Source organism: Oenanthe melanoleuca, chromosome 10 (genome assembly GCF_029582105.1).
Source record: "Oenanthe melanoleuca isolate GR-GAL-2019-014 chromosome 10, OMel1.0, whole genome shotgun sequence".
Classification (NCBI taxonomy): Eukaryota; Metazoa; Chordata; class Aves; order Passeriformes; family Muscicapidae; genus Oenanthe; species Oenanthe melanoleuca.
Window position 1 is genome coordinate 18,525,727 of NC_079344.1, and position 25,368 is coordinate 18,551,094.

The 25,368-nt window shown below is 38.8% G+C and overlaps 1 protein-coding gene across 2 annotated transcripts in view; it reads left to right on the forward strand.

Annotated features, from left to right (window-relative positions):
- SCAPER (S-phase cyclin A associated protein in the ER) overlaps positions 1 to 25,368 on the forward strand; it is a 132,774-nt gene that overhangs the window by 5,120 nt on the left and 102,286 nt on the right. For both annotated transcript variants that reach the window (XM_056499517.1, XM_056499516.1), the window contains exons 4-9: positions 4,469 to 4,539; positions 8,575 to 8,769; positions 16,186 to 16,286; positions 16,732 to 16,848; positions 18,762 to 18,922; positions 24,728 to 24,990. In XM_056499517.1, coding sequence (XP_056355492.1) covers positions 4,469 to 4,539; positions 8,575 to 8,769; positions 16,186 to 16,286; positions 16,732 to 16,848; positions 18,762 to 18,922; positions 24,728 to 24,990 — 908 coding nt within the window. The remainder of the gene's footprint in view (positions 1 to 4,468; positions 4,540 to 8,574; positions 8,770 to 16,185; positions 16,287 to 16,731; positions 16,849 to 18,761; positions 18,923 to 24,727; positions 24,991 to 25,368) is intronic.

Here is a 25,368-nt window from a genome sequence, read left to right on the forward strand (position 1 = left end):
AAAGGTTCAGGGTGCCTGAGCCAATCCTGCCACTTTTCTGTACTGAGCAGAATTTTCCCTTTGGGCAGTTTCTTCTGCTCGTAATGTTCAGAGGTATTGATTTGGCAGCGCCAGTGTGTGTCTTAACATTTTAAATTATATACTGTTATTTCATGAGATTTTTTTTTTTTTCCAGACACAGTGAAGGTATGAGTAATTTTTTATTACTAGGGGTAGTGAGGGTTGATTACTTAAAATGCTGAATTCACCTTTTCAATTTTCTACCTTTTTCTTTTTCGTTTAAAAATGGTGTGCTTGTGTCTTCTTCCCATTTTCTCCTCTTGCTCTGAAAGACTTGTGTATTTTATGCAGCATGCATAGATAAAAGAGAAATCAAAATCTTCTGATTCCATTATGTAAATACATAGTTCCTGCCAGTGAGCAGTACTTCCTTAAAAAGGAAAGAGATTTCTGGAGTGGCAGGTGATATGTCTGTTGTGTCTTTTGGAGCAGTGTGCACCCCAGTTATGTCAGATCTGAAATTCCAGTTATGAATACAGATCAGTGCCATGACAAAATCCCAAATTTGATGGTGATGGTCTAGAAGAGGCAGTGACTGTTGACACTTTTCAGCCATTGAAATTCAAATTCTCTTTAACAGAATCAGTAGTACACAGCAGATTCTGTTGGATAAACTAATCAACACTATGACTTGGTGTTTTAGGAGCTCGAGTCTTGAAACCATGACAAATTTTCTATTCTAGTATTCTGTCTCCAGAATGGAATTTGCATTCCAGATCTGCAGCCACCAGTCACCAATTACACTCACATTGCTTTTGCCCACCTTGGAAAGCTGTGATCGTTCCAAGGGAGGGTTTCAGAATTTTTCCCTTTTTTTTCCCCTAATTATTTCACTTGCCTAGAATGAAATTTGAAGCCCTGAATGCAGTTAAGCAACTACACACAAATTTTATTACAAAATCATAGGTATTATTTTAGCAACAGTTAAAAATGGCAGAGGCTTGACATTTAAATGTTAATAGAAGGTAAAACACCTTTGGAACTTTGAGATGTCTAGAAAAACTGGAAAGTCTTGTATTTGTGACTGTTCCCTTCTTATTTCCTATTGGTTTAAAATCACCCGGGCTCTTGCTTAGAGAATTCATTTGCAGATTTAGCATTTCAGGATGAGGAAAAACTGTTTGATTGGTTAGATTTGATTGGAGCTTGCAGCATATTCACTGTTTTAGCAAGAGCTTGCTGCAGAAAATAGGTGTTGTGGGATGTCATCAAAGTAATGAAATTTGGCTCTCTTTGGCCACGTGAAAAATGTGAGAGTCCTGACTGCACGTATTGTGTGTGAGCCCTTGCAGCCCGGGTCCAATGGGAGCTGGCAGAATGTAGTGTGAAGGGAAGGGCTTTCTTAGAGGTTCAGAAGTTTCCAACCTTGAATTTCACTGGAATGAATGGTAATCCACTCTAGTGCAGGGCCATTATGGATGAGACACTGACAGTAATTTCTAAAAGTAATTTGTGCAAAATACATTGCTGTAATTCAATCTGGAGGTGGAGAAATGTGGAGGATTTTGGTTATAGCCATACTTGAAGGCAGTAATTTCTTAGCATTGTACAGTTAGAAAAACAGCATATACTGCTGCTCTACAAACTCATAGGAAGATGTGGTTCATAATAGGATTAGAATCTTCAATGTGCTTCCTTAGTTGAAAATTATCATTTCTGCTGAGGGTGAGATGATGAATAGTGTCAAAGACACTGAAACAACACATGCAGTTGATCACTGCCTTAGCCAGGACAGAAATGAAGGCTGCAATTAACTACTAAATGTAAAGACAATTCCCACTTTCCCATACCAGTAAAACTGTGCAAAAGAGAGAGATGAGTAGGATGGTTGTTGAGGTTGTTAGGTAAAAGATAGCTTTTGAAAATAGGTTACCACTGGGGGTTTTTGATAGGTATTGGCACCTCAGCTTTTTGGACAGGTAGGCTTCACAAACCATAAATCCTATGTGCTTCATATTTAAACACTACACAGGGAGGAAATAGACTTTAGTGCAAGATATGGCTGTAGCTCCTCCAATGCTGCAAAACTTTGATACTTCATGTATTTCACATGGGCAACGTAATACCTAAAGGAGATGATCTTCTTGGGTCACAATTGTTTTCTGCTTACAATTCAGTAAATTGCTATCAGGGGCTGCCCTTCAGGTGTCAATTACCAGAGCCATTATTGCAAGGAAAGGAATAAGAAAGCTTGAAAATGTGGCTGCTGCTGAAATGCAAAGTTTTCTGGCCCACACACCTCAAGAAAAAATTAGTCCTTGCCCCACACTATATAAAGTTTGCAAAACCTGCTATTTTCATCTAAATGTTTGCCCTGTATAGGAAGTTCCTGGAAATTTGCTTTTGTCTTTAGAAGGGACTTGTTTAGACTTTTCACAGATGTTAGATGATGGATTGTTACTCTGGATTTTATAGAATCTAAAGAGTCTGCAACTTGATGTGTTCCTCTGCAGCTTTTTAATTTTAGTGTACCCATATTTGTGGCAAACCATTTCACTGTGCAAGTCCTGTATGCCATTGCCTTCAAAACCTTGTCTTTGCAGAGTGTAAATCACATCAGAAGAGAGACTTGGGTGATTGAAATACCTCTGTTATCAGAAGTCTACCATGGAATTGTTCCCCAGTTCAAGCATTTTAGTGGCTAGGAAGGTTTTATGCATGCAGTAGCTGAGTGATTTTTTTTTTTCCCTGAATGCTGCTAAATTGAGTTCAATATTTAGTTCATACCTGTTTTTTTGGCTAATGTAGCATTTTAAAAATGAATTATCAAGCAAATAATTTTTAATTTGTTTTAAATTAAAAGCCTTGTTGCCTGGAGTAGCCAGTGATCCAAACCAGCTGTGCAAACCAGCTGTACAACTGCTTGATTTAGACAGGTTTGCAGCTGCTTTACATAAGCAGAGCAATGTAGAACAGCTGGGCTGCATTTGGGAATTTGGCCTCAGAACTGTTAAAAACTCAGCTGGACAATTCTGAAATTCAAGAATGATCTCCATGGTCTAGGGAGGACCATATTCAACTAATGCATTGATTTGCTTGGCTTCCTCCACCTAAATAATCTTGAAACATCTCTTTGGATGTAATCTGTGCTGCAGAAAACTCTGGCCATAGTTACTGTTTTGTCTTAGCTTGCTTATATTTTTGGTAATTGGATCCTATAATTTTCGTGTTGTGCAGGTTTAGGTACTTGGAGGAATAATTTTTTTTTTTACATTACCCCATAGCAAATCTCAAAGATTAAGTGCAAACAGATCAGGTTGGTCTAGGGTAATAAAGATTTTTCTATGCAAAGGTAACTCTAAATCAGTTAATTGCCACCACTGCAGCACTGAGATGTGGAATCACCCCTTCTGACTGGGGGAATTTAAACTGATTTTAGAAGCATAGTTGCTAAAGTCACTTTGTGTAAGCAGTGGAGGAGGACAGGTACGTTTGAGAAGGGATTTCAGGTCTCAAGGACACTGACTTGTGTTTTGTTTTCAGGAAAGGGAATGAAATCTTGTGATTTCAGTGAGTGTGTTATTTGGGCAAGCCTCTGTCCATTTCCCTGCACTTCTTGTCATCCCATTCACTTTTAGTGTTTTCACTTGGTTTCTGAATTTTCCCTTTATTTTTCTAAACATTTCATTTTTCTAGCATCTTCTCAAAAGGCTTTTTTTTTTTTTTTTTTTCTCTTCCTTTCTTCTGTGATTTCAGGATTTTATTTGGAGTAATTTTAGCATGTTTTGGTCCATTTCACTGCCCCTCTTATCATCTCAGTCCATTTCTTTGTAGTCACTCAATTTCCAGTTATTTTTCCATTGCATTTTATTTACTCATATCTCCTTTCCATAGGGTTTGTTAGACTTCGTCTTCTGATTTCAAGATTTCATTCCCTTTCCTGAAAGGAATGTTTTTCTCTCTTCCTTTGGTTGTCTAAATGTTGAGGAACTAAATCTTGACCTAAATTCTGTTTTTTCCCATCTCTCTTGGCAGAACAGTTCCAGAAGAACTAAATCATTGCATTTGGTTTTCGTACCAAGTATATTTCTTGTTTTAATTCTGTAATAGCTGACTGAGCAATCATTCAGAAGCAGACTTGTTAAAATATATATAGAAAACTAGTATCATATTTGACATGTAGATTGTAATGATATTATTTTTAGAGGCACTGAGAACTCAAAGCTTACCTTTGTTTAATGAAGTCTGTATGTCTTGCCTTTCTTGTATTTTTTCATTTTCCAGTGTTTTCTGGCATTATCCACATTCTAAACAGTGGAATATATATTTCAAATATAAAATTTGCCAAACCTCTTAACTCAGAAATTGTGCCTCTCTCAGTACATTGCAAGATGAGATATGTGCATTTTAGAGTGCTCTATTTAATTAAAATCATTATTGTTGATTAAAACAGTTGCTTCTCCTACAGGAAAATCGAAATGGCAGTCTGGTGTAAAAACAAAAAGGGTGACTCAAGGAACACACAAGACTGCAAAACAGGTATCTGCTCATTTTTTATTGGGATATAAAATTGATGACGTAACACTGTTTATCTGTGAGATCACTGATAAATTGTTGGCTGATTAATGCTTCTCTAAAACTGTGCCTACATTGTATTTTTAAAGCATGAGTTTCAAAGTCAAGTACTCAGAATTTAGGTTATCTTCCTCAGCCTTTCCTTTTGGCACTTCCCAGCCTTTGCACACATGACTTATTGGCATTAAAGTTATTTTAAGGACAGTGCTGTTCAATAAAATGATATAGGATATTCTTCCTATAAGTGTGCTGCTTATGCAAGGGCTGCCTTTTTTCCCAGTTTCTAATTAAAGGAAATTTCTTGACCTCATGTGTTAGTGGCTCAAGTCAGTGTATCTTAATTTGGAAAAGAGTCCAGGTGAGTAAAATTTCTAAGAGTCAGGACTGGAAAGCAAGTTTCAATGACAGTTGTAAAGAAGAAACTGCTCCTATTTTTACTCTTATTTTTTTCCTCTGTGAATGACAACCTTTATTACCTTAATAAAGTAATACCTCAATCTTTCCTCATATTTAATATTTTTAGCCACTGTATATCTTTGATTTATGGATTTAGCCATTAGTACGGCTTTAGCCATTTAATGTTTTGAGGCAGCCTGTCAGAATGTGGTAATAAAGCATATGGAAGATGTTATATTTTGAAAAAAGAGAAAATGTTCTGCTTCCATAGAGATGTATTTGCATCTTTAAAACCTGGGCATGCTACTTTGCCAGTTGAGTTTGGCAGCTGTTACCCTCTGGTCCCTCCACACACTGCTGCATTACAGTGTGTGAAAGTTAGTGTAACCAGTGTGCTGGTTCTGGTGTTGCAGTGGTGCAGCTGGGGCTCCCTGGCAGGGTTTGTCCTGCAGAGCAGTGTGCAGTTTGGGTTCTGTGTGACTGGGGCTCCCTGGTTTGCCCTGCAGAGCAGTGTGCAGTTTGGGTTCTGTCGCTCTGGGGCTCCCCGGCAGGGTTTGCCCTGCAGAGCAGTGTGCAGTTTGGGTTCTGTGTGACTGGGGCTCCCTGGTTTGCCCTGCAGAGCAGTGTGCAGTTTGGGTTCTGTCGCTCTGGGGCTCCCCGGCAGGGTTTGCCCTGCAGAGCAGTGTGCAGTTTGGGTTCTGTGTGACTGGGGCTCCCTGGTTTGCCCTGCAGAGCAGTGTGCAGTTTGGGTTCTGTCGCTCTGGGGCTCCCCGGCAGGGTTTGCCCTGCAGAGCAGTGTGCAGTTTGGGTTCTGTGTGACTGGGGCTCCCTGGCAGGGTTTGCCCTGCAGAGCAGTGTGCAGTTTGGGTTCTGTGTGACTGGGGCTCCCTGGCAGGGTTTGTCCTGCAGAGCAGTGTGCAGTTTGGGTTCTGTCTCTCTGGGGCTCCCTGGCAATGTTTGCCCTGCAGAGTAGTGTGCAGTCTGGGTTCTGTGTGACTGGGGATGATGTGAGCTCTGAGTTTTCTGAACCCTTGGTTGCTGTTCAGTGTGGGATTGCTGAAGCTCTTGTCGAGACCGTGCATTCCTGGTGGCTTCAGTGAAGGGCTGAACACTGCTGAGTGTCTGTGCATCTTGGCATCTCATCAATTTGGCATTCAGCACCTCTGTTTCTTCTGCTTTTCAGACACTGGATACTGCTGGAATTGATGGCATTTTTGGCTTAGTTTTGTTGAGCTTTCACTTTTAATTTTCCTTTACATATAAATGTGCCACTAATCTCAAGAAAATAAACTTACAAGAGCTGATTCATACGATCTTACCAACCTCATCTTCTTTTCAGTAGGGTGCTAGCAAATACACATTCAATAAATTTTGGCGTCCCAAGAGTATAAATATACATTGCATACTTTCCACAAGACCAAGGCAAGTTACTGAATCTGTTAGAATGAAAAAAGCTAAATTGAAATACATCAAGAGAGATTCAGTTTTAATGTTCCTTTCATCATCCATTCTGGGTTAGCTGGGGTGTAAGAAGTGATATTTCCATGTCTGTTGACTTCAAACATCCATAACTTTGCAACTTCTGTAGTTGAAGTTTGGAACTATCGCTGCAAGTTATAATATTTTTTCTAATAACAAGCCACCAACTTAATGCTTACTTGCTTGTGTGATAGTGTTTGCAAGAAATCAGGTAGATTAGAGGATTTTATCCTTTCAAAGGTGTTCTGCTGGAACACTGGTAGCTGTAAATGTTGCTTAGGTTTTACTGAGACCCTGAAAGTCTGCTTAGAGGATAATAATGGAACTGCTGTGACTTACAGAGCCTACACATGGTGTTTTCCTCATTAAAATATGGCTGACTTATAAGGGAGAAGATAAACAGATGCCAAATACAGCAGATGGATAACATTTATTGCTAAATGTCAAAACATATTCCATGACATTGTCTTTTAAAGATAGGTTTGAAAATGTATCTTTCTAATAGTGGAAATTACGCATGTTTCCCATTCCAAAGTAACTGATCCTTTATGTCGACAGTATTATCTGAATGACTGTAAATCTAATCACTTTCCTGAGGTCACATTTTATAAATACAGGCAGCAACAGGTAACACTGTTATTTTCATGTAGCTATTTATGAGTCTGTAGTTGGGCTTGCATCATTATAAACTGTAGTTTTAAGGAGCTATAAATTAGCCAGTATGCAAGATTTCTTTAAATATTTTTACACAAGTCCTCAGCCTTAGGAGCGTCTTTTCTCCCAGCAGTTTGTTAAGAGGTGACTTATGTCATGGAAGAAAAAAATTTGAAACCTTTCTGAAATTGCTGTTCCTTGGTTGTTTATGCCATGCATCTTTCTGAGCATGACTCTCATGCATACATTAACTGGGGTTCATCTGGAGTACACTTGGAACACTTGGAGATATATGTAAGCGTAGCAGAGATGTTGGTGTGATAGTAGTAAATCAGGTGCCCATTCTTCTGCTTCTTGCAGGGAAATTAGCATCTCACCTCAAACACAGGTAGAGCATAACCATTCTGACAGCGCTGTGCCTCCCTCCCTAAGTGCAAAATGGAATATGCTTGATGATGTGTGGTACAGGACAAAGGCTTGAGTACCAGCCAATTGTTTTGAAAATTACACTGTTTCTAGTTAGTGATTAGATAGTCTATAATTAGAAACACTGTGTACTGTCATGCGTGTTGTTGGTTTTGGTTGTTCTTACTCAATCACCAAAGTAGAGCATTTAGAATGGGATTTTGCATTAATCCCTGCAAGAGTACTCCAATAAGAATTGATGTGTTGAAGATACATGCCTCAGTGGACCGGTGTATCAAAACTACATTAAAGGTGATATTAAATCTTAAATATTAAATGAATGAAAAAAGCCAACTCAAACCAGACTACCTTAACAGGTAGCTAATACTCATATCTCCATGACAAAGTAGCACATAGTTGGGTGTCACTTGGTGTTTACTAGGGCTGCTTCTCCACTGGCTGTGGCATGCACAAGCTTGTGGTAGAAGCATTTTACAGCTTGTTTTCTTCTGTGGGAGAGAACTTCAGCTTTAATCAGGGCAGTGTTGGCTGTCCCCTGCACCTGTGCAGCAAGGCATGACTGGGTCAGTTAAATCTGTGTTTAGGGTGAGCCACATCAGCATTTCACTGGCGTTAACACATTAGCATAAGGTTTTAAAAACAATCATGTCATATGTCATGTCTTGGTAGTAGAACTTCCCTGTGGTGGAGTATTGCTGGTATGTTTATTAGCAAAATGCTATTTTCACCTCTGGATATACATACCTGTCAGATTAAGTAATCCAGGATATGTAATTAGAAGATGTCTCTTTCCAGTGGGCTGAGAGCTAGAGTGTCTCGTACTGTTATGGAAAGAGAATCTAGTTGAAAATGAGTGCTGCCTGTATTCATGAAAGAGTGTATTAGAAACCCAAGTCAGTGCAATGATGTAGCTGTCTTCAGTGAAGAAGTTCTTGTTTGCTGGTGTTTCAGTATGTTGATAAAAGGTGTGTTGCACAGGAACCCAACTCCTTACCACACTTCTGTTTGTTGTTCTCCTTTCCCCTTGTACCTGCTTGTTTCCAGAACACCTTGGACTGTAAGTTATCAGCAGCAGGAGCTGGAGACAAAAGCTTTGACAAAAGCCCGACGAAAACTAGGCAGCCCCGGAAGGTGGATCTGCGGGCTCGGTACTGGGCATTTCTGTTTGACAACCTCCGGCGGGCTGTGGATGAGATCTATGTCACATGTGAATCAGATCAGAGTGTGGTGGAATGCAAGGTAAGGCTCCAGCTGCTCTTGGCCTATCTGGCTTTTTTTCTATTTTAGGAAAAAGGTAAATGAGGAATTAGAGCTCAGAAACATGTTACTTTTTCATTTGTATTGGCTTTTAATAGGAAAGCTGAGGACATGTATTCGTATCTAAGAAAATGCTCTCACATCTTGAGCAGGGACTCATTTTTGAAGTGTATAAAACTTGTCATGTTGTACATGATATTATTAGAGCTCAGTTTTCTGCTGAAATCAGATTTTGTTCATTGAGATCTGATTTTGTTACTTTTGTGACTAAACATTGATTTCTTTTTTCTGTTAATGTCCTGTACTGTAGGTGGCAGTGTTGCAGTTCAGCCTTTTTCACGTTCACTTGCTTCCTGTTCAGTGGCTTACTTACACACTGCTCCCTTTCTGCAGTGATAGTTATCACTCTTCTCGTTCTCCCTTTGTTGAGAAAGTGATTGGTGGTCGAGTGTAATCAATGTCTGGTTGGGATGTCACTGTAAGACACTTCCCAGTTTCAAATAGCCTGGATTTGTAACAGCCTGTGCATCTGGTTCACATTTTATTGTGATTTTCTACCAGATCTGTAGAAATACCTTGTCGTTTAATAAAAATCACTCATGCTTTGGAAATGGAATTTATCGCAAGCATTAAGAGAAGTCAGAATACATTATAAAAGAAATGTTAAAGATACGACTTTGTTTTCATATTAAACATGGCTGGAAACTCAACACATTCTGGAAATGATTATCTAATCACTGTAAAAAAATTCATATATCAATTTAAGTAAACTTTTTTCTTATCCTGTGCATCTCACTCTCTGCTGTAATCAGACACGGCCAAATTGCTTCTGAGATTAGCGTACAAATACTTTTCATTGAAAGCAGCTTTGAGAATTGAACAGTAGCTCAGAGGCTTCCAAACCTCTTGGTCTAACACAATTTAACATTTTGTTACTGAACTGTCTTCCTGCTCAGGAAACCTCTCTGTAGAATTTTTTGGTTAAAGAAAGTCAGCCAGCCTTGCATTGTAATTAAATTAGCATTTTAAACTTTTGTAACTGAAGGAACAGAAGCGTATTTGTATCATTGTCAAATATTTTGGGGGTTAGATATCCCTCAACATTTTGATCAGGCTACTTGATCTGCTTTTGGATGGTGATATGACATAGCCTGAGTAGAAAGTCTTCATTTTAGAGACTCTTGATAGTGATGTATATATCTGTGTGGGTCAGGTTACTTGTTCGCAAAACAGAGGTGAAAAAACCCAAAATGAGCAACAAGGGCAGTCCAGTGTCAAATGTTGTGAAACTTATGTAATGTTCATGGTACTCTTACCTTTCAAAAGATCTTTTTTCTCAGCACAAAAGTGTGCCTTACCTGAGCAGCTTGAATATGTGTTTGTGCTGTGGGATTTTCTTTTACAGGTTACATGATGATGATTCTTTTGATAAATTACTGTCATTTCTGTTAATTAAGTTATGAAGTGTGAAACTGCTTAGTCTTGCAAATTATTTTTACTAATAATGTTACTCTTCTGTAAATTCTATTATTTATTATTTATTATTTTATGGTGGTTTTGACTGACGTGGTCCAGTTTTGACTGCTGGACATTCGTGGGAAAGAATATTAAATAAGAAACCAAAATGGTCCCACTGGTAACCTTCCCTTCATTTTTTGTAAGTGGTATTTTGAAAAATCCTTTCAATTAAGATAAATTCACTATATCAAAAACTTACTTAATTTTCACTTTTTAAACTTCTGTCTTGGTCAAATGGGCATGTGCTAATCTGTTTAAATATCGTAGTTGTATAGAGGTTGTCTTCCAAGAGGATCCACATGAAAATAAAATGTGACAATCTCTGGCATTTAAAACCTTCTGTTTAACCTGATATAAAAGTGTTACTTGGAGTTTTCTTGGTATTTTGTGCCTTTTGCTCTCCTGTGTCCTTAGGAGCTGTTGCAGTTTTATCGACTGCGTTATCACTGAAGATGTTTGATGATCCCCAGTGGGAAAGGGCTCTGGTGGCTCTTTGTGGTTGAAACTGCAGACAGGAGGGTTGTGGTGAGAATCCAAACAGTGGCAGTGTGTGTAAGAGGATCAGTGCTTGTGTGTATTTTCTCAGCTTTGGGCTCTGCTGAAGTTGGTATTCTGCTATTGATTTGGAATTGAGAACTCTCAAATCTTGTATGTACATATATAGATATGGCTTGGATGCTTTGTGTGCAAAGGTGGAATGAACATGGTTGAAATATTTCTGAAATAGAGTTCTCAAGTTGAAGCATCATCTTACTGTACGTAAATCAGCTTGTGCAAAAGTGATAAAAGATTAGATGTATCCTAGTGGATATGACTATAACCTTCAATATTTGAAATGCAAGTTGTGTGGATATTCTGTAGATTAGCTGGATTTCTGTGTCTGATGTTTATATGAATATTTTACCTATTGTTTTCTGAGTTTGAGTAGCAAGTGTAGGCAGAGCAGAAATAGTAAAGTGGCCTTTAAAATTGCTGTATGATAAAAAGTATTAAGACCAAAAGATTTGTAGATGAGTGGACACAGATTCTCTAAGTCAGTTTTGGCTGATGCAACAGATGTCCTCAGCTGCTGTTCTTCTATAGTGTTTTCAGGTGTCTCAGCAACTGAGTTTGTATTTATATATGTGTGTGTGTATTTATAAAAAGAAACACTACACATTTAGGTAAATCCTTTATTGATAGAGTTTGAGCAACTGGATCCAACAACGAATGATACAGCAAACTATAGAAGAATATCACACTTCATTTAATTTAATTTTGGAGGGTTTTTTTCTGCTAGAATGAATTAACAGCTTCAGCTGTTCTTTTCCTTTCAAAAAGGCTGAATTTTATTGTGTAAAAATTGAGTTCTATATTCTTTTTACATTGCTGTTTGGCATTACTTTAAGCTTGTACAATCACTTGTCTTTTCACCTAACATTAGTTACTGGTATAATTCTAAAAGGTTTTGGCCAGGGCAGATTCTCTCTTGTTTGTGAAGCTTACAGTTACATTCTTAAATCAGTCTGGTTCAGAGAAAACAGTTTAATGTTGCTTGAGATTCTTATTCCTTCTTATGAAATGGAAAATTCAGCAGTGGAGTTCTGTTGTTCTGCTTCTCACAAGCAGCACAAGGTGAAGAGATGGGTAAAGACTCTCGTTACAAGTTTAGACACTTTGCATGGTGTTCCTCTGTGAAAGAACCAACTGAATCAGCTTCAGTGAAGGCCTTTAGGTCAAGGGGTGTCTGTGAGAGGGTTCCAGTTGATTGAGGGCCCAGAGAAAAATCTCTGTGAGCATTCCTGCTGCTTCTTTCTGGACATTCACTTTTTCATCATTGCCATCTTCCGTGGATGTGTCAACAGAAGGGCAGGAAAATGAGTTCATGATCAAGCATTTGGTCTTAAAGATAATAAGGGATGAGGTCTTTCAAAGTGGTGATCTATTCTGAAAAGCCAGCATGTGGTTGCCAGTCTGGGTATCCCTGTTCCTGTCTGTCCATCCTTTGCATCTGACATATATATGTGTGTGTGTATTTAAATTGTGTGTGATTAAGGCCCTGCATGTGCCATTGCATTAATTCTTCTGAAGAAAACTTCCTTTGGAAATGGTTGTGGTCCTTTGGAGCACATCCTTGTCAGGCAGGGGATTGTGTCTGCCACATGGAAGGCTCATCAGTGAGGAACAACTGAGGCCATGTGTGGTGCATTTAACACTTGGAATTAAATGTAGGAGATCATGTGCTTGCTTAAAATATTATTTGCCACATACAGAAGTTGATATAGGTGGAGTCCTTAGTCTAGAGGAGCTGCATCCTTTCATCCTTTCCCAAACCTGTAAGAATCACTTTGACAATCACATTGGTTGAACCAACGCCAGAGCTGGCTTTAATTATCTGTAATTCAACTGTGTGAGAAGGCTACAAGGATTTTTTTTAAGTGATTTTTGTTTCAAATTACTGAAACACCCAGTTAACCGTGAAAACATACATTAAAAAAAAAAAAAAGCAGGAACTTAGTTTGTGTGCTAAAAGCATGCTCCAGTGTAAAAAAAAAAAAAAAATTGAAAATACTGAAATATTCGGTATAGATAATGAAACAGCATAAAGTAGGCATGGTTTGTAAAATAGAATCCGTATTTCCAGCTTGGCTAATAAGCTCAAGTACAGATGTGGTGACTGAGTTAATATCTGGTGCACATGCTACTGTTTTGGGTTGGAGTAACCTGAAAACCCTGCAGTCTTCCATACTCCCCTGTTTGCCTCTTCCTTGTTTGAGAATGGGAGAATAAATGCATGAAACAACATTTCGAAGTGGTTAAGGGATTTCTGAAGTGAAGATTTCCTTCAGAATTTCTGTTCTGAAGGATTACAGTGGTCCTATCTGGGACCAAAGTCTGACTGAGGATTGTTCTGATGTAGCTACTCTTGAAGGTGTTTGCTAATTACAAAGTAATTACTAGGGTAACCTCGCTGGAGAGACTCGAAGTCCAACTTTGAGATAAATACATGGCAACCAGAGTAATCAATGAAAGCTGGAGAAAAGGGAAAACAAAAAAACAGAGACAGAACAGTTGATCAGAGAATTGAGGGGAGCAAAGAGGTAAAGGTAACAGGAATTACATTGTGCCTGGTTTGAGTTTCATGACACTCATTTTCCTTGAAAGGTTGTTTATCAGCAAGATTGCTTTGTTTCTTAGTTCAAGCTATCTCTTTAAAAATGGTTCGGGATGGAAGTGACCTTGAGAAATAACGAGATATAAAATCGTAGTGACTCCAGTGCAGCCGCAGCATGGCCCATGAAGTTTCCTTTTAGTCAGCAGCTTCTCGGGTGGCTCAGCAGCGGGCTGAGTGCCGCAGGTAGCGCGGGATGGATCCTGTGTCAGGGGACAGAGGGACAAAGGGACAAAGCACCGGCGCCGCCCGGCCTGCCCCGCGCCCGCACGGCTCTGTTACAAACCAATCGAAGGCGCTGCAGCCCATCGCGGCACTAATTGGTAATTCTAGCTGGACATCTATATGGAGTTATCTGCATGCCTGCTACGGCGCTTTCAGAGCCACTTTTGTTCTGCTCCATCCTGCTTGACAAAATGGCCCTCATAGCTTTAGGGAGAGAGATGTGCATCAGTGAGTATGGGGCCGCTCCAGCTGCTTGTCTTGTTTGTATTCCCTTGTTCAGAAAACATGGCTCGGGTTACAGCTGCATGGGTCTGCTCTGATCATCTCTGATAATGTGGAGCTAAACATTCCTTAAAATAGGTTAAACCATTTATTGCCTTTTTTTCCTGTGCCAGCGCACTTCAGAAATATAACTCATATTCACATTAATTCTTTTTTTTTTTTTCTTTTTGTGAGCAATATGTCAGTGGCTGACTTGAAAAGTAAATAATTCAGAATTAGATTTTGCTTTCTATGTTCTCATTGTTAGTAAGAGTCAGCACAACTTAGTATGGGCTAACCTAAATGGACATGAATTGGATTAGAAAGCTGAAATTTTATTAGTGGGACTGAAAAAAGAACTGGCTGAAACACATGACTTGTTCATTTCTTGTAGCAGACTTTACTTAAGAATTATTTTGATGCTGTATACCGACTGCTTTGTAAGAAAGATTTCTGTTAGCGTTTTTGGGGGATATTTCAAAACAAAGAGCAACTTCTGCATAAGCATTGAGATTCTGTTTGATTTCCCTGTGTCTGACTTTGTGGTGCCTTTCCCTTACAGCAACCAGCACTTGCTCTGTATGTGCCATAAAGAGTAGTTAAAGAGATGCTTATGTCAAAACTGAAGCTGAATTTCAAAGCTAAAATTAATATTAATCCATATGGTTTTATATGAAAAAACATTTTGCATGTGTTAGACGTCCTTTTTTTTGTTAAAAGGACAATTAAAAGTACATATGTATGGGACATGATGTTACAGAAATATGCATTAGTTACCTGGACTGTAAGAGAGTGTTTTTACTGGTTTTGATGTCAAAGGTTTTACTGTTAAAATTTGTAGTTATACACTTAAGAATCAATGCCTTCTCATTTGTAATTGTTCCCAAAATTTCTAAGTAATAATTATTTGCTTTGGGCAGAAAATTGATCTTACTACCAGCAGGAATGACTTTGGCATAGAAAAGAACTTGTGAAGCAGCAACATTTTGTCATTGGTGTTTTTCCTTATACCATAAAATTATGTCTATACTTTACATTCTGCATGTGAATCTCATTGAAGTTTCATGGAATTCAAGCTTCATTCATGGATTTTGGTTATTTTCAGCACATTGTCATGGCAGAGTACAGGACACATTTTTCTTGTCTTGGATGGAATAGTTCTGAAAGCTCTTCCTGACTGGCATGAGCTCAAACCCTGCCTTAGAAAGGCATTCATGTGCTTTGTTGGTGACAATCAGCTTTGCTGAGGAGGTGCCTCATGTCTGGGTGTTTGAGTTTTTTTGTGCAATACAAAGAACTGCTCCTTTCCCTGCCAGGGGAAGTAGATAACTGTAGTTTGCTGGGGAGCACAACTGAGAGTTCCATTATATTGCGTTTTGCTCTGCTTTGCAGTGAAAAACTGGTGCCATTAACTGAGTAGAGGCAACTTACCTTGAATTTTTCATTGCTTCTGGATGTAATCTGACCTGACTATGGGCACTACACTCATAGGTCTGTGCCAGCTGGGTATCAGTAGCCACAGTCAATCATTTCTCAAAGTTAAGGATGTTTTATTCAGAAACAAGTCTCTTCAGCCAGTGCCCTTTTGTCTGTGACTTTCTTACTGGTGTAGTGTGAAGATAATTCATATGTCCTTTTGTAACAGTTAATTTGTTAGAGACAAACATGTGGTTCCAGATTCAAACTACTTCATCAAGATTCTGCATATTCTGAATAAAGGTCCGGATTCCCACATAATTTCTGACAGTGAAACAGAAACAGTGTATGTTTAAGCCCATCCAGGTTCTGATGCTGGTGCCTTTGTGTAGTTTTCGCTACATTTCCTTCAGAAACGGATTGTGATATTTTTAGTCTCCCACAGACCTGTTAGATTTTGTAGTATTTTGCCTTCTTGGTGATGTATGTCTAGCATATTTTAAAAGATAACTCTGGCCAGAAAAGGGGCATAAATAATGAAACCAGTATCCTTATGTGTGTTAAGAATTACTTTATTTCAAATGTTGCCGTATTGTCCTTACACATTGATGCTGACAGAGATCTTGAAAAATATGCACTTTTTTTTAGGATAAACGTTTTAATGATTGTTCACATAAAAATCTTAATTATCTGGGCCTTCTTGTTTTCTTGGGTTTATTTTTAATGAGAAAGCTAAACCGTAAATGTCCTTCTTTCTTTTCAGTTCCTTTACTGGGGTGGGGGATTGTTTTTTAAATAGAAAGATTGATGTGATGGTTGCTTTTCAGGAAGTCCTGATGATGCTTGATAACTATGTAAGGGACTTCAAAGCATTGATTGATTGGATACAGCTACAGGAGAAGCTAGAAAAAGCTGATGCTCAAAGCAGGTAATTAGATTTATATTTTTTTAATCTACACAGAGAGTAAAGTTCACAGTAAGCTTCATTTTCTAGCAGAGATTAGAAAACAGAACGAATTTTCCTTTTGGATAAAATGGGTGTGAGGACATTTTATGTGCATTGTCACTGTCACTTAGAAGTAGAGGATATTTCCAGTCCTTCCCCATCTTTTCCTTTTGAATGGTTGGTTTTGTGCTTTGCTCTATACTGGAATTTGAAATAAGCATTGTAGTCTTGAGAAGAGGCATTATTTTTGCTATGGGGTCTGGCTGATAGGTTTTGGAGTTGGTGTAGAAACAATTGCTAAAATGAATGATTGAATTCAGCGGGGTTCGTTAATACTGAGTGTTTGTCAGTTCTAGTTTGGTTTAAGATGATAGAGGAAGAGTTACTGTGAATTGTATTTTTAAACCTTTCTTTCCTGGATTTGCAGACCCACTTCACTGGCTTGGGAAGTAAAGAAAATGTCTCCAGGACGCCACGTGATCCCGAGTCCATCCACAGACAGGATTAGTGTGACATCAAATGCTCGCAGGAGTTTGAATTTTGGGTATGAAACCAGCTAAGAACTTTCCTGAAGCTAAAATAAAGATTCATTTGACACAAAGCTCATGAATGCACTATTTTTCTGTAGTAACCAATGTGTTGTTTTGTTGCTTATTAAATCATATAAGCAATTATTTGCATTCCTAAAAGAAAAGCCCATGGTCTGTAAAGGAAAATCCTATCAAGGACTTACTTTTTCCTAACTTCTTAATATATTTAATTACTGGTCATTGAAAAGACCTGAAGATAAAATACTGTTAGCTTGTGATCTAAATATGTGAGCATGTTTAGTACTCTCTTCTCTCTACAAAACAAAGGTGAAAATGTCTGTAACTGCATTTTAAAATTGCCAGTGTGTGCAAGGGCCAGCTGAGTGAGCAGAAGTAAGTGCAGGTCAGAAAGAATGAGTGTAAAGTGAGATGATGGTGACTCTGATGCGTGGCAAAACTGATACTCGTTCAGATGGAGAGGATGTTGTGTATTACATCTTTTACTTGTTCAAAGAAAAATATCTGAAAGCAGTTCAACAGAAATATGCATAGATTGAGAGCAGTACTGTCTGGTGCTATCTCAGTCTGGAGAGCACGGATGTGTCCAGTTGAAATCTTCCTCAGGCTGTGTTCTGTTCCTTCAGGTTTGGAAGGATCTAGGGAGCACACTGCTCAGTTTGCTGAGTACTTACAGTGTCCTCAGCAGAGATGTGATCCTGGACTCTTTGGTCAGCCCCTCTGAGGATTGAGGTCTCTCAAATTTCACATATCAAATATTTCTACACAAATACTACAGAGTGTGCTGGTTGAAAAAGCAAAGTGTGTTTGGTGTAGGCCCTGTGTAGGTGAATCTGTCGATTCCTACCTAACATCTGAGGGGTGCCTGCTGAAATGCCTGGTGCTGGGGAGAAAATATGCACAAGCACTCAAATGAAACACTTGAATCTGGTGGAAATCAATGCTCTTTATTTTTATTAGAACATAACAGCTCTCAGTGCTCTTTTATTTTTGTTAGAACGTAACAGCTCAGCACAATTAGCCTTATTTGGCTGTAATTACATGTTGCTATTGCTGCTGGAGCTGTTTTATTCACAATCACAGGGACATGAGCAACTGTGTGCGTTAGAGCAGGGAGCAGCAAGATGAGTTTTCCATCCTTCATACTTGAAAACTTTATTCTTCTGTCTTAGTCCACTTGTGTGTCTCAAAGCAAGGCAACCTCAGAGAGCTACAATATTTTGTGTGTGAGCGAGAAAATAGGATAGAAAATAAGGGCTGAGACATACTTGGTGCTGGAGACATTTTTGGCAGCGTACTAGGAGTTACTAGGAAAGGAATAGGAGAGAGAAGGTTGTGGTGTACCTTAGTAGAATTAATGATTCATACCTGTAGTCATCCTCATATCTTCCCCAAAGCAGAGTAGGAAAAGTAGAGAAACTAGAAACAGAGACAGTCAGAGGTATCCAACAACATTGATGCAAAAAGGAAAAAAAAATTGGAGAAGAGTAACAAGAAGGATATAAGATAAATAAAATCACTTACATGGAAGATGAGTAGGAAAATTCTGTTCATTATTGTTAATGAAAAGGAATAGGGAGCACTAAATGGTCAAACACCAGGCTTAAAACGACAGGAGTATTTTTCAGGACTTAATATGTAGAATTTGTTATTATGTGTTGCTTTGGTTGCCAAAAACAGTAATCCCTTCAGAAATTAGTATCACGAAGATCAAATTTGATCTTGTTTATTAAAAACAAAGATTTGTTGAGCAAATTACAGCAAGTTTTCAGTGTAAATTGCTGCAACCTGGAGAGTTTGCCAAAGGAGAGGTAATTCTGTATGGCACTGTTCTGACTCTGATAAAGCTTTCTAACAAACTGTTCTGTTACTTGATCAGACACTAAACAGAGTTGTGGCTTTCATTTAGGAACCCTGCAGTGACAATTTCTGCAACACGCCTGGCTCCTTCTGGTGGAAGTTGGGCCGATAAGGTAAAAGCCAACCATGGAGCTAAAGCTGCCAATCCTGAGCTGGCAACAGCACAAGCCTGCCTGGTACCTCCGGCACAGAAGTCACTGAGGAAAAATGGCAAGTCCCCTTCACAGGGTTAAATTATTTGCACAAACTCTGTAGTTTAAAGTGAATTCAGAACGTGATGACCTGTGTGCTAAGCAAAATTAAACCTAGCTTTGCAAAGTACAATGTTTTAATTCAATATAGAGAGAAAATTCATGCAGCCTTGAAATGTAATAGTTAAGTTTGAGACAAAAGTGTGTTTTCATATGTAGGTAACATTCTGCTTTATTTTCACGAATTAGAATTTGATCTGTTCAAATACCAGTTTATAACATATGCCACAAACTGCCAATCTAACTGACTGCAGGTTGGGATGGCTTAACAAAATAAAGAATAATGCATGTCCAGGAATCGGGGAAGAGCTCGAGATAGTTTTATATGTCCTGGGAGAACATGCTGTTAGAACTGTGCTGAAGTAACAATTGATGTTTTTTACTTGGAAGACAAGAGTTACCACATACAGTTATGAATTGTTTCTCTAAAGATGCTTCTCGGAGAATGCTCAATTCAGGATCTTTTGTTCTAGAAGAGATTGGTTTAATTTCAACCATAAAAAAACTACCATTTGGTTTGTAAAATTAGTTTCTTTGCACTCAATCTCTGAGATTGTCTTCAGAAATGCTTTTCTTTTTAAATTTATTTTCTTCATATGTGGGCTCAGATGACTTTCTGCAAAACCATCATGCAAGATGTAGAAATGGATATTCTGAAAGAAAATTAAAATGGCTTTTTTATTAAAAAAAAAAAGTTCCAGGAAGTGCATGTATCAGTTGAAGATAGTTGCACATTCAACCTAGAGTAGTAGAAGCCATGTGTGTGATGACTTGCAGACTTGCTGTTGCTAAAGTACCTTTATTAGGTGTTCTTGTGCCTATGGAGAATGTTATTGGCTACATAGGGAGTAAAAGTGATCTGTATTTCAATATGGATAATGTATTTTAAGAGGCTAAGAGGAAAACAAACGACTTCCTCCTTGTGTTACTTTCTGAGGTTTTTAAAGGGCTGAAGATTCAGTGTTTGCCGTGTTTTATTGAATGTTACTTGCAGTGGATGGGCTCCAAAAAGGGAGAAGCCCCTTAGGTCCTGTAGTACTGGACTTGAAACATTTCATTTGAAGAAATAACAGTCATTCCTCTAGACTGTGTTTATTCTTAGGAATCTCTAATTGCTGACATTGAGCATTGGAGAATTTCAGTGATTTTCTCATGGCTGAATTGTTACATGTTTAACAAATTCTCTGTAGGAGCATTTTGTCCTTTGTGTGGGAGGTGGAATCACTTTGGTGAGATCCAATTATCCCTGCTGATGAAAGCACAAGGAAATCTGTGAAGTTTATGTGAAGGGAGCCACAGTAGCTCTTCACATGCATTATTGAAACAGTTCTGAGGCTCGTGTGTCAGCTGCTCTGCCCCTTGCCCAGCTAATGCACTCCCAGCTGTTTGTGCATGTGGGCCTTGGGGAAGTATTCCCCTGCTCCTGTAATGCTCCCTTGGCCACCCAAAACCCAGCTGGGCCTCACAGCCATAGCATTTCTCCAGACACCTTTTCTCCAGGGATTTCCAAGAGCATTAGCATTAGGCTCACAATGTTTTTGTGATATGGATGAGTGGGATGATACCATATCTGTTTCATGGTTGATGCAATTTCCAAATTTAACTAAGTAAGCCCTTAGGGAGAAAGAAAATGCATTATTTTTCCATGTAGTTCTTTAATGTTTCCTTTTCTGGATGCATAATTAAATGAGGTTAAATAATCTTATCTAATTTCTCTCATTAAACTTACTGTTACCCTCAATATTTTAATGAGTTTTTAAAAATTATCTTTCATGCTTGAGTGTTTTTTACGATATGAAATGTAGACTGTTCTTGCTGTCTGGGTAGTTTCTGGTCATGAATTCCCTGTGGCAAAAAGTGAGATGGGTTATAAGTTTAGAGTGTGTATTAGAAATAGAAGTAGGTGTTTGTAATTAAAGTAACTATTACAGAATTTAGGACAAGGAGCAATCTAGAACATGTTAACTTCTCAGAAATATTTTTTCTGTTGCCATACTTGAAATCTGGTTGGTTTTTATTGTTATTGCTATTATTCTCGTTCTCATCTCTCTTGTATGAATTGCTCATGTCCATAGCTGTGAGTAGTTCTGTCATGTGGCTGAGACTGGAGACCTTGCAGGATGTCAGGCCCTCTCAGGCAGCTGTCCTGGCTTGGGCTCAGATGGGGCTGTAGTTTAATTATGTGGGGTTTGGGCATGATGGCAAGTAAGGTTTTTAGAAGGGCTGTGCATCTGCTGAGGTAGAAGCTCCAGGAGTTTGCACCCAGGTGCCTGGATTTGTGTTCGTGGTGTTTCCAGTGAGCTCCAGTTCTCCCAGATGGAGCAGCTTCCCAGGAGCCTGGTCGCTGGGAGGGCCTGGAGATAACAGATGGCTTGTCACGTCCATGTAACACAAGAGCAGGCAGGGACAGCCAAGTTCACTGGAAACTAGAGAATGATCAGGGTAGGCACATGAATTATTCATCTGCAAAGCTCCAGGAGTAATCAAACCCAGCATGTGATACTCAGCCTGTGGAGATGGCCACTGGGCTGCAAGAATTCCAGGGAAAAAATATGGAAGAAGATTGGTGCCTTACTGAGTGTTAACTTTGTCTTCACCTAATGCCAATAAATATATAAGCTTTGCAAACTCTTAGTCAAAAATGTGCCTGGAAGTGACTGAATCCTGAAATGCTTGGTGAATGAAAATGAACAGAATCTTCTGGTGCACTGCAATTGTCAGGTGGCATCACACTGTGTGGTGGTTTGTAAAGTTCTTTTGAAGTTTTTATTTGTAGAGACCTGAGTAGTTTATTTTGTACTTTATAAGGACTAACTAGTTTCAGATTTTTAATATTGAGACCAGTGAGAAAGTTTATATGTCTTTGTGAAACACACATGTAAAGACAGCCCTGTCTTACAGCAAAAATTTTGAAATTGCCAAACCAAAACCACTACGCACTGCTAAGCTGACTCTAGGTAGGTCAGGAGTCTGAATACACACATGCATTAGAAACTGCTTTGTGTTTAAAGAAGTCACACACAATATTCTTTCAAATGCAGGTATTTCTGGGCTATTAAATGCTTGCCTGAGTCTTGGGTAATAAACATGAATCTGACAGGGAGCTAATGCAAATTAAGAATTGAACATGTATGGCTTTTATGAAAAGATTGATTTTTACTTTAGTAAGTGTGATTATGGTTTTTCTATGCTCTGAATAATTTTATTCTAATTAATTCTGTCATTTTAGACTACTAAGAAATATGCCACGAGACAAAGAACAACTAGGCAAGACAGGCAAGAATATTCTTTTTTGGTAGAATAAACTTTAGTATATATTAATAAAGTGTATTACTACAATTATTAGATACATATATACATTTTATATAGCTTATCTAGATGTTAATAAAATTATGTTTAGGTAGTAGATACTGCAAAAGGTTATCTTCCGATCCTTTTAATATAAAAAAGATGCTTTTATGTAAGAGGTGACTTCAATTTTCAGAAGAAATAGAAGTGAAGCATTTCAGTAATCCTGTTTTGCAAATGACAAGCAGAAGGAATTGCCACCCAAAAGTTGCTGCAGTAAAGCAGTGGTGGTTTTTTGGTTGATTTTAGCAGTAGTTCTGAACAATCTCTGTTGTCTGTTACTTGCCAGGGAAATTTCTTGGCCAGAGTTTGTCCTAAGCCAGATACAGCAGAGTGATTGTGGTCCCATCAGTTACTGAAGTGGGTGGGGTGGGGTGGGAGCCAAGGGCCTGAGCAGTCCCTGTCCTCCAGAGGTGCAGAGCCAGATGCTGCACAGGCTGTGAACTTTCTGGTTGTGATTCCTGGGAAATTAAACCCTGTTCCCTGGAGAATTGCCCTGAGAGGGCAATGTGTTCCCATCACTAGGTCCTGTAGGCCATATTTTTTCTAGATAAAGATGAAAAATCTAAAAGAAGGCTGAAGTTGCCTGCAGGGCTCAAATGGGAAGTCTGTGGCAAAGGACAATGTAATTGGTGTTTTTTTGACTGCTGTTCCCATCTCTGGTCAGCAGGACACACTGAAATGTGTGCAAATGCACAAGAGGGGAAGGCACACAGGCTTTTTGGAGACCCTTATACCAGCAGCGATCTGAAGAGATCAGCCATATTCATTCACACAATTTGGGAATTTTGTTTATTTTAAAATACACAGGAATTTTTTAGAGTGAAACAGTCTCAATAGTAAAATACCAAATTATTTTTTTGCATCTGACATTACCAATATGACTAAGGTTTGTGAGCAGTTATATAGTTATGTAAGAACAGCTGTTGCTTGAGCTGCTCAGTGGAGTTAAATTCCAGTACAGTCCTGTCCAGTTCCCTGGTAACTCAGGATTTGCACCAGCTGTTGGGCCAGACTGCTGTTCTTCATCCTGAGATGTTAAAAGAACCCAATAGTTAAATGAGCAGTGTTTGTAAAATGCTGGGTGCCAAGGGCAGCAGAGGATGGAAGTGCCATTAGTTTTGGTTTTGGCACATTTCCAGTTCCCTGATCACTGCTGCTGTTGGACATCAGTTCAAATCCACCTCCTGGCTCTTTATGTGTTCATGGTAAACCTTAAGGTTTGAGCTCCAGCTCTGCTCTTTATGCCTGAGCTACATGGCCATCTTTATTAGTAAAAATTTTAGAAATACCCAGAGAACTGATTTTTTTTATACAAGTTATATTCTAGATTATTACCCTCTGTAAGACAGTGTTGGGATTTTTTGCATCTCTACTTCTCCAGGTAGAAGTCACCTCCTATGCCCTTCTCCTCCTTTCATGAGAGCAATCTTAAAAGCAGCTTTTGCCAAAAGTATGTTGGACAACATGCACGTAGTTAGTTCTTGAGCTTTTTGCAAGGATTTTTGTTCAAAAAATAGACAGGCCTGAGCTTTCCTTTCATACTTGTGACCTGTACTGTCAGGCTTCAAAGAATCACTTACAGTTGTTTCAAGATATGTGAGAAATTACATGCTGCTGTTAATTGCTGGCCACAAAAAAGTTACGTATGGAGAAGGGGTTCACCTTGAAATCTAGAAATCTGGAATCTGAAATCACACCTATGACCTCATGCTTCAGGCAGACAAATATAACTTTAAATGGTTTTCAAGTACATACCAATATCAGATAGTTATGTGTAGCAGCTGTATAGAAATCAAAGTAAATTGAAGAAAACTGCTTTTCTATTTTCTCCCTCAGTTTACAGTCCTAATGTAGCAATATTTGCCATTTCCTGGAATCCAGGAAAAGCAGTTTTCTAAAAGCTGGCACCAATTAGTGTATTTTTCTTATCAGAATGAAACAAATAGAGAAGTAAGAAAGCACTGGCAAAATAGTAAGGGTAGTAAGCCACGTTTCTGCTTTGTGCATAATTGTGCAATTATGTATGTACTTGCACTTTCACAAAAGGCCTCTAACATTACTGTTGCTGCACACAAGAGCAGATGTGGTTTCCTTGTTGTGCTTTACCTTCTCCTGAAATAGCAAGGAACAAGCATGACAAGCTGTAGTACACATTGCCATTTCCCACACCATTTTGTGCCAGAGTAGCTTCACTCTGCAGAAACAGAACGTGTCCCACGAATGTGTCTGTAATACCAATAGCATTCATTGAAGTAAAAAGCTTTGCTGAAGAATATTTCATTGATTTTTTGGGTATTGATTTTTAAAGAGAACATTTTTCTCCCACAACTTGTGTAATCCTGTAATAAAATAGTTGTTTCTAATGCTTCTATTTATAAGTGTTCCTGAGAAGAGGGGGTGTTTTTCTCACTAGATCGAAAGGATGCAGAGGGCTGGGAGACGGTTCAGCGGGGAAGGCCCGTTCGATCTCGATGCACAGCTCTGGCAACAAAAGCTCCTGTAGCTGCAGAATCACTGAAGTCCAGAGGTGACAGTGACAAAGAAAATGGGATTTCACCACCAGCAGAAAACAAGCATGGGAGTTCAGCCCTTGGTGGTGCTGCATCCGAAAGCACCGAGCTGGTGCAGAAGGATCCTTTACATCACTCTGAGGGTCCCCTTACTGAAAGGACTCAGGTCAGTGCAGCATTTTTAACCTTTTTATAACCTTAAATCTTGCAGCTTTTTCTGAAGAGCATTTTCTTTTATGAACTAACCAGATTGGAAAAGGCTTTTAAAAAATGGTTATTTCAGTTACGTTTGTGGAAAATACAGTAAGATGTCAGCACAAACAGGCTAATTAAAATTATGCTGTGGACAGCTTTTCCATGTTTTCCTAAAAGTCAGCATTCAGCCCATCTCGTACATAGATTTCAGGTAGAAAGATCCAACTTTTGCAGGTTAATGAGCACCTGAAATAAGTGAAGTTATTTGCATCACTCAGTGTTGTTGCCAGGTATTTCCTTAAAATTTGACTCTGACTTTAAAAATCAGCATGTTCCATTTTGTTAACTT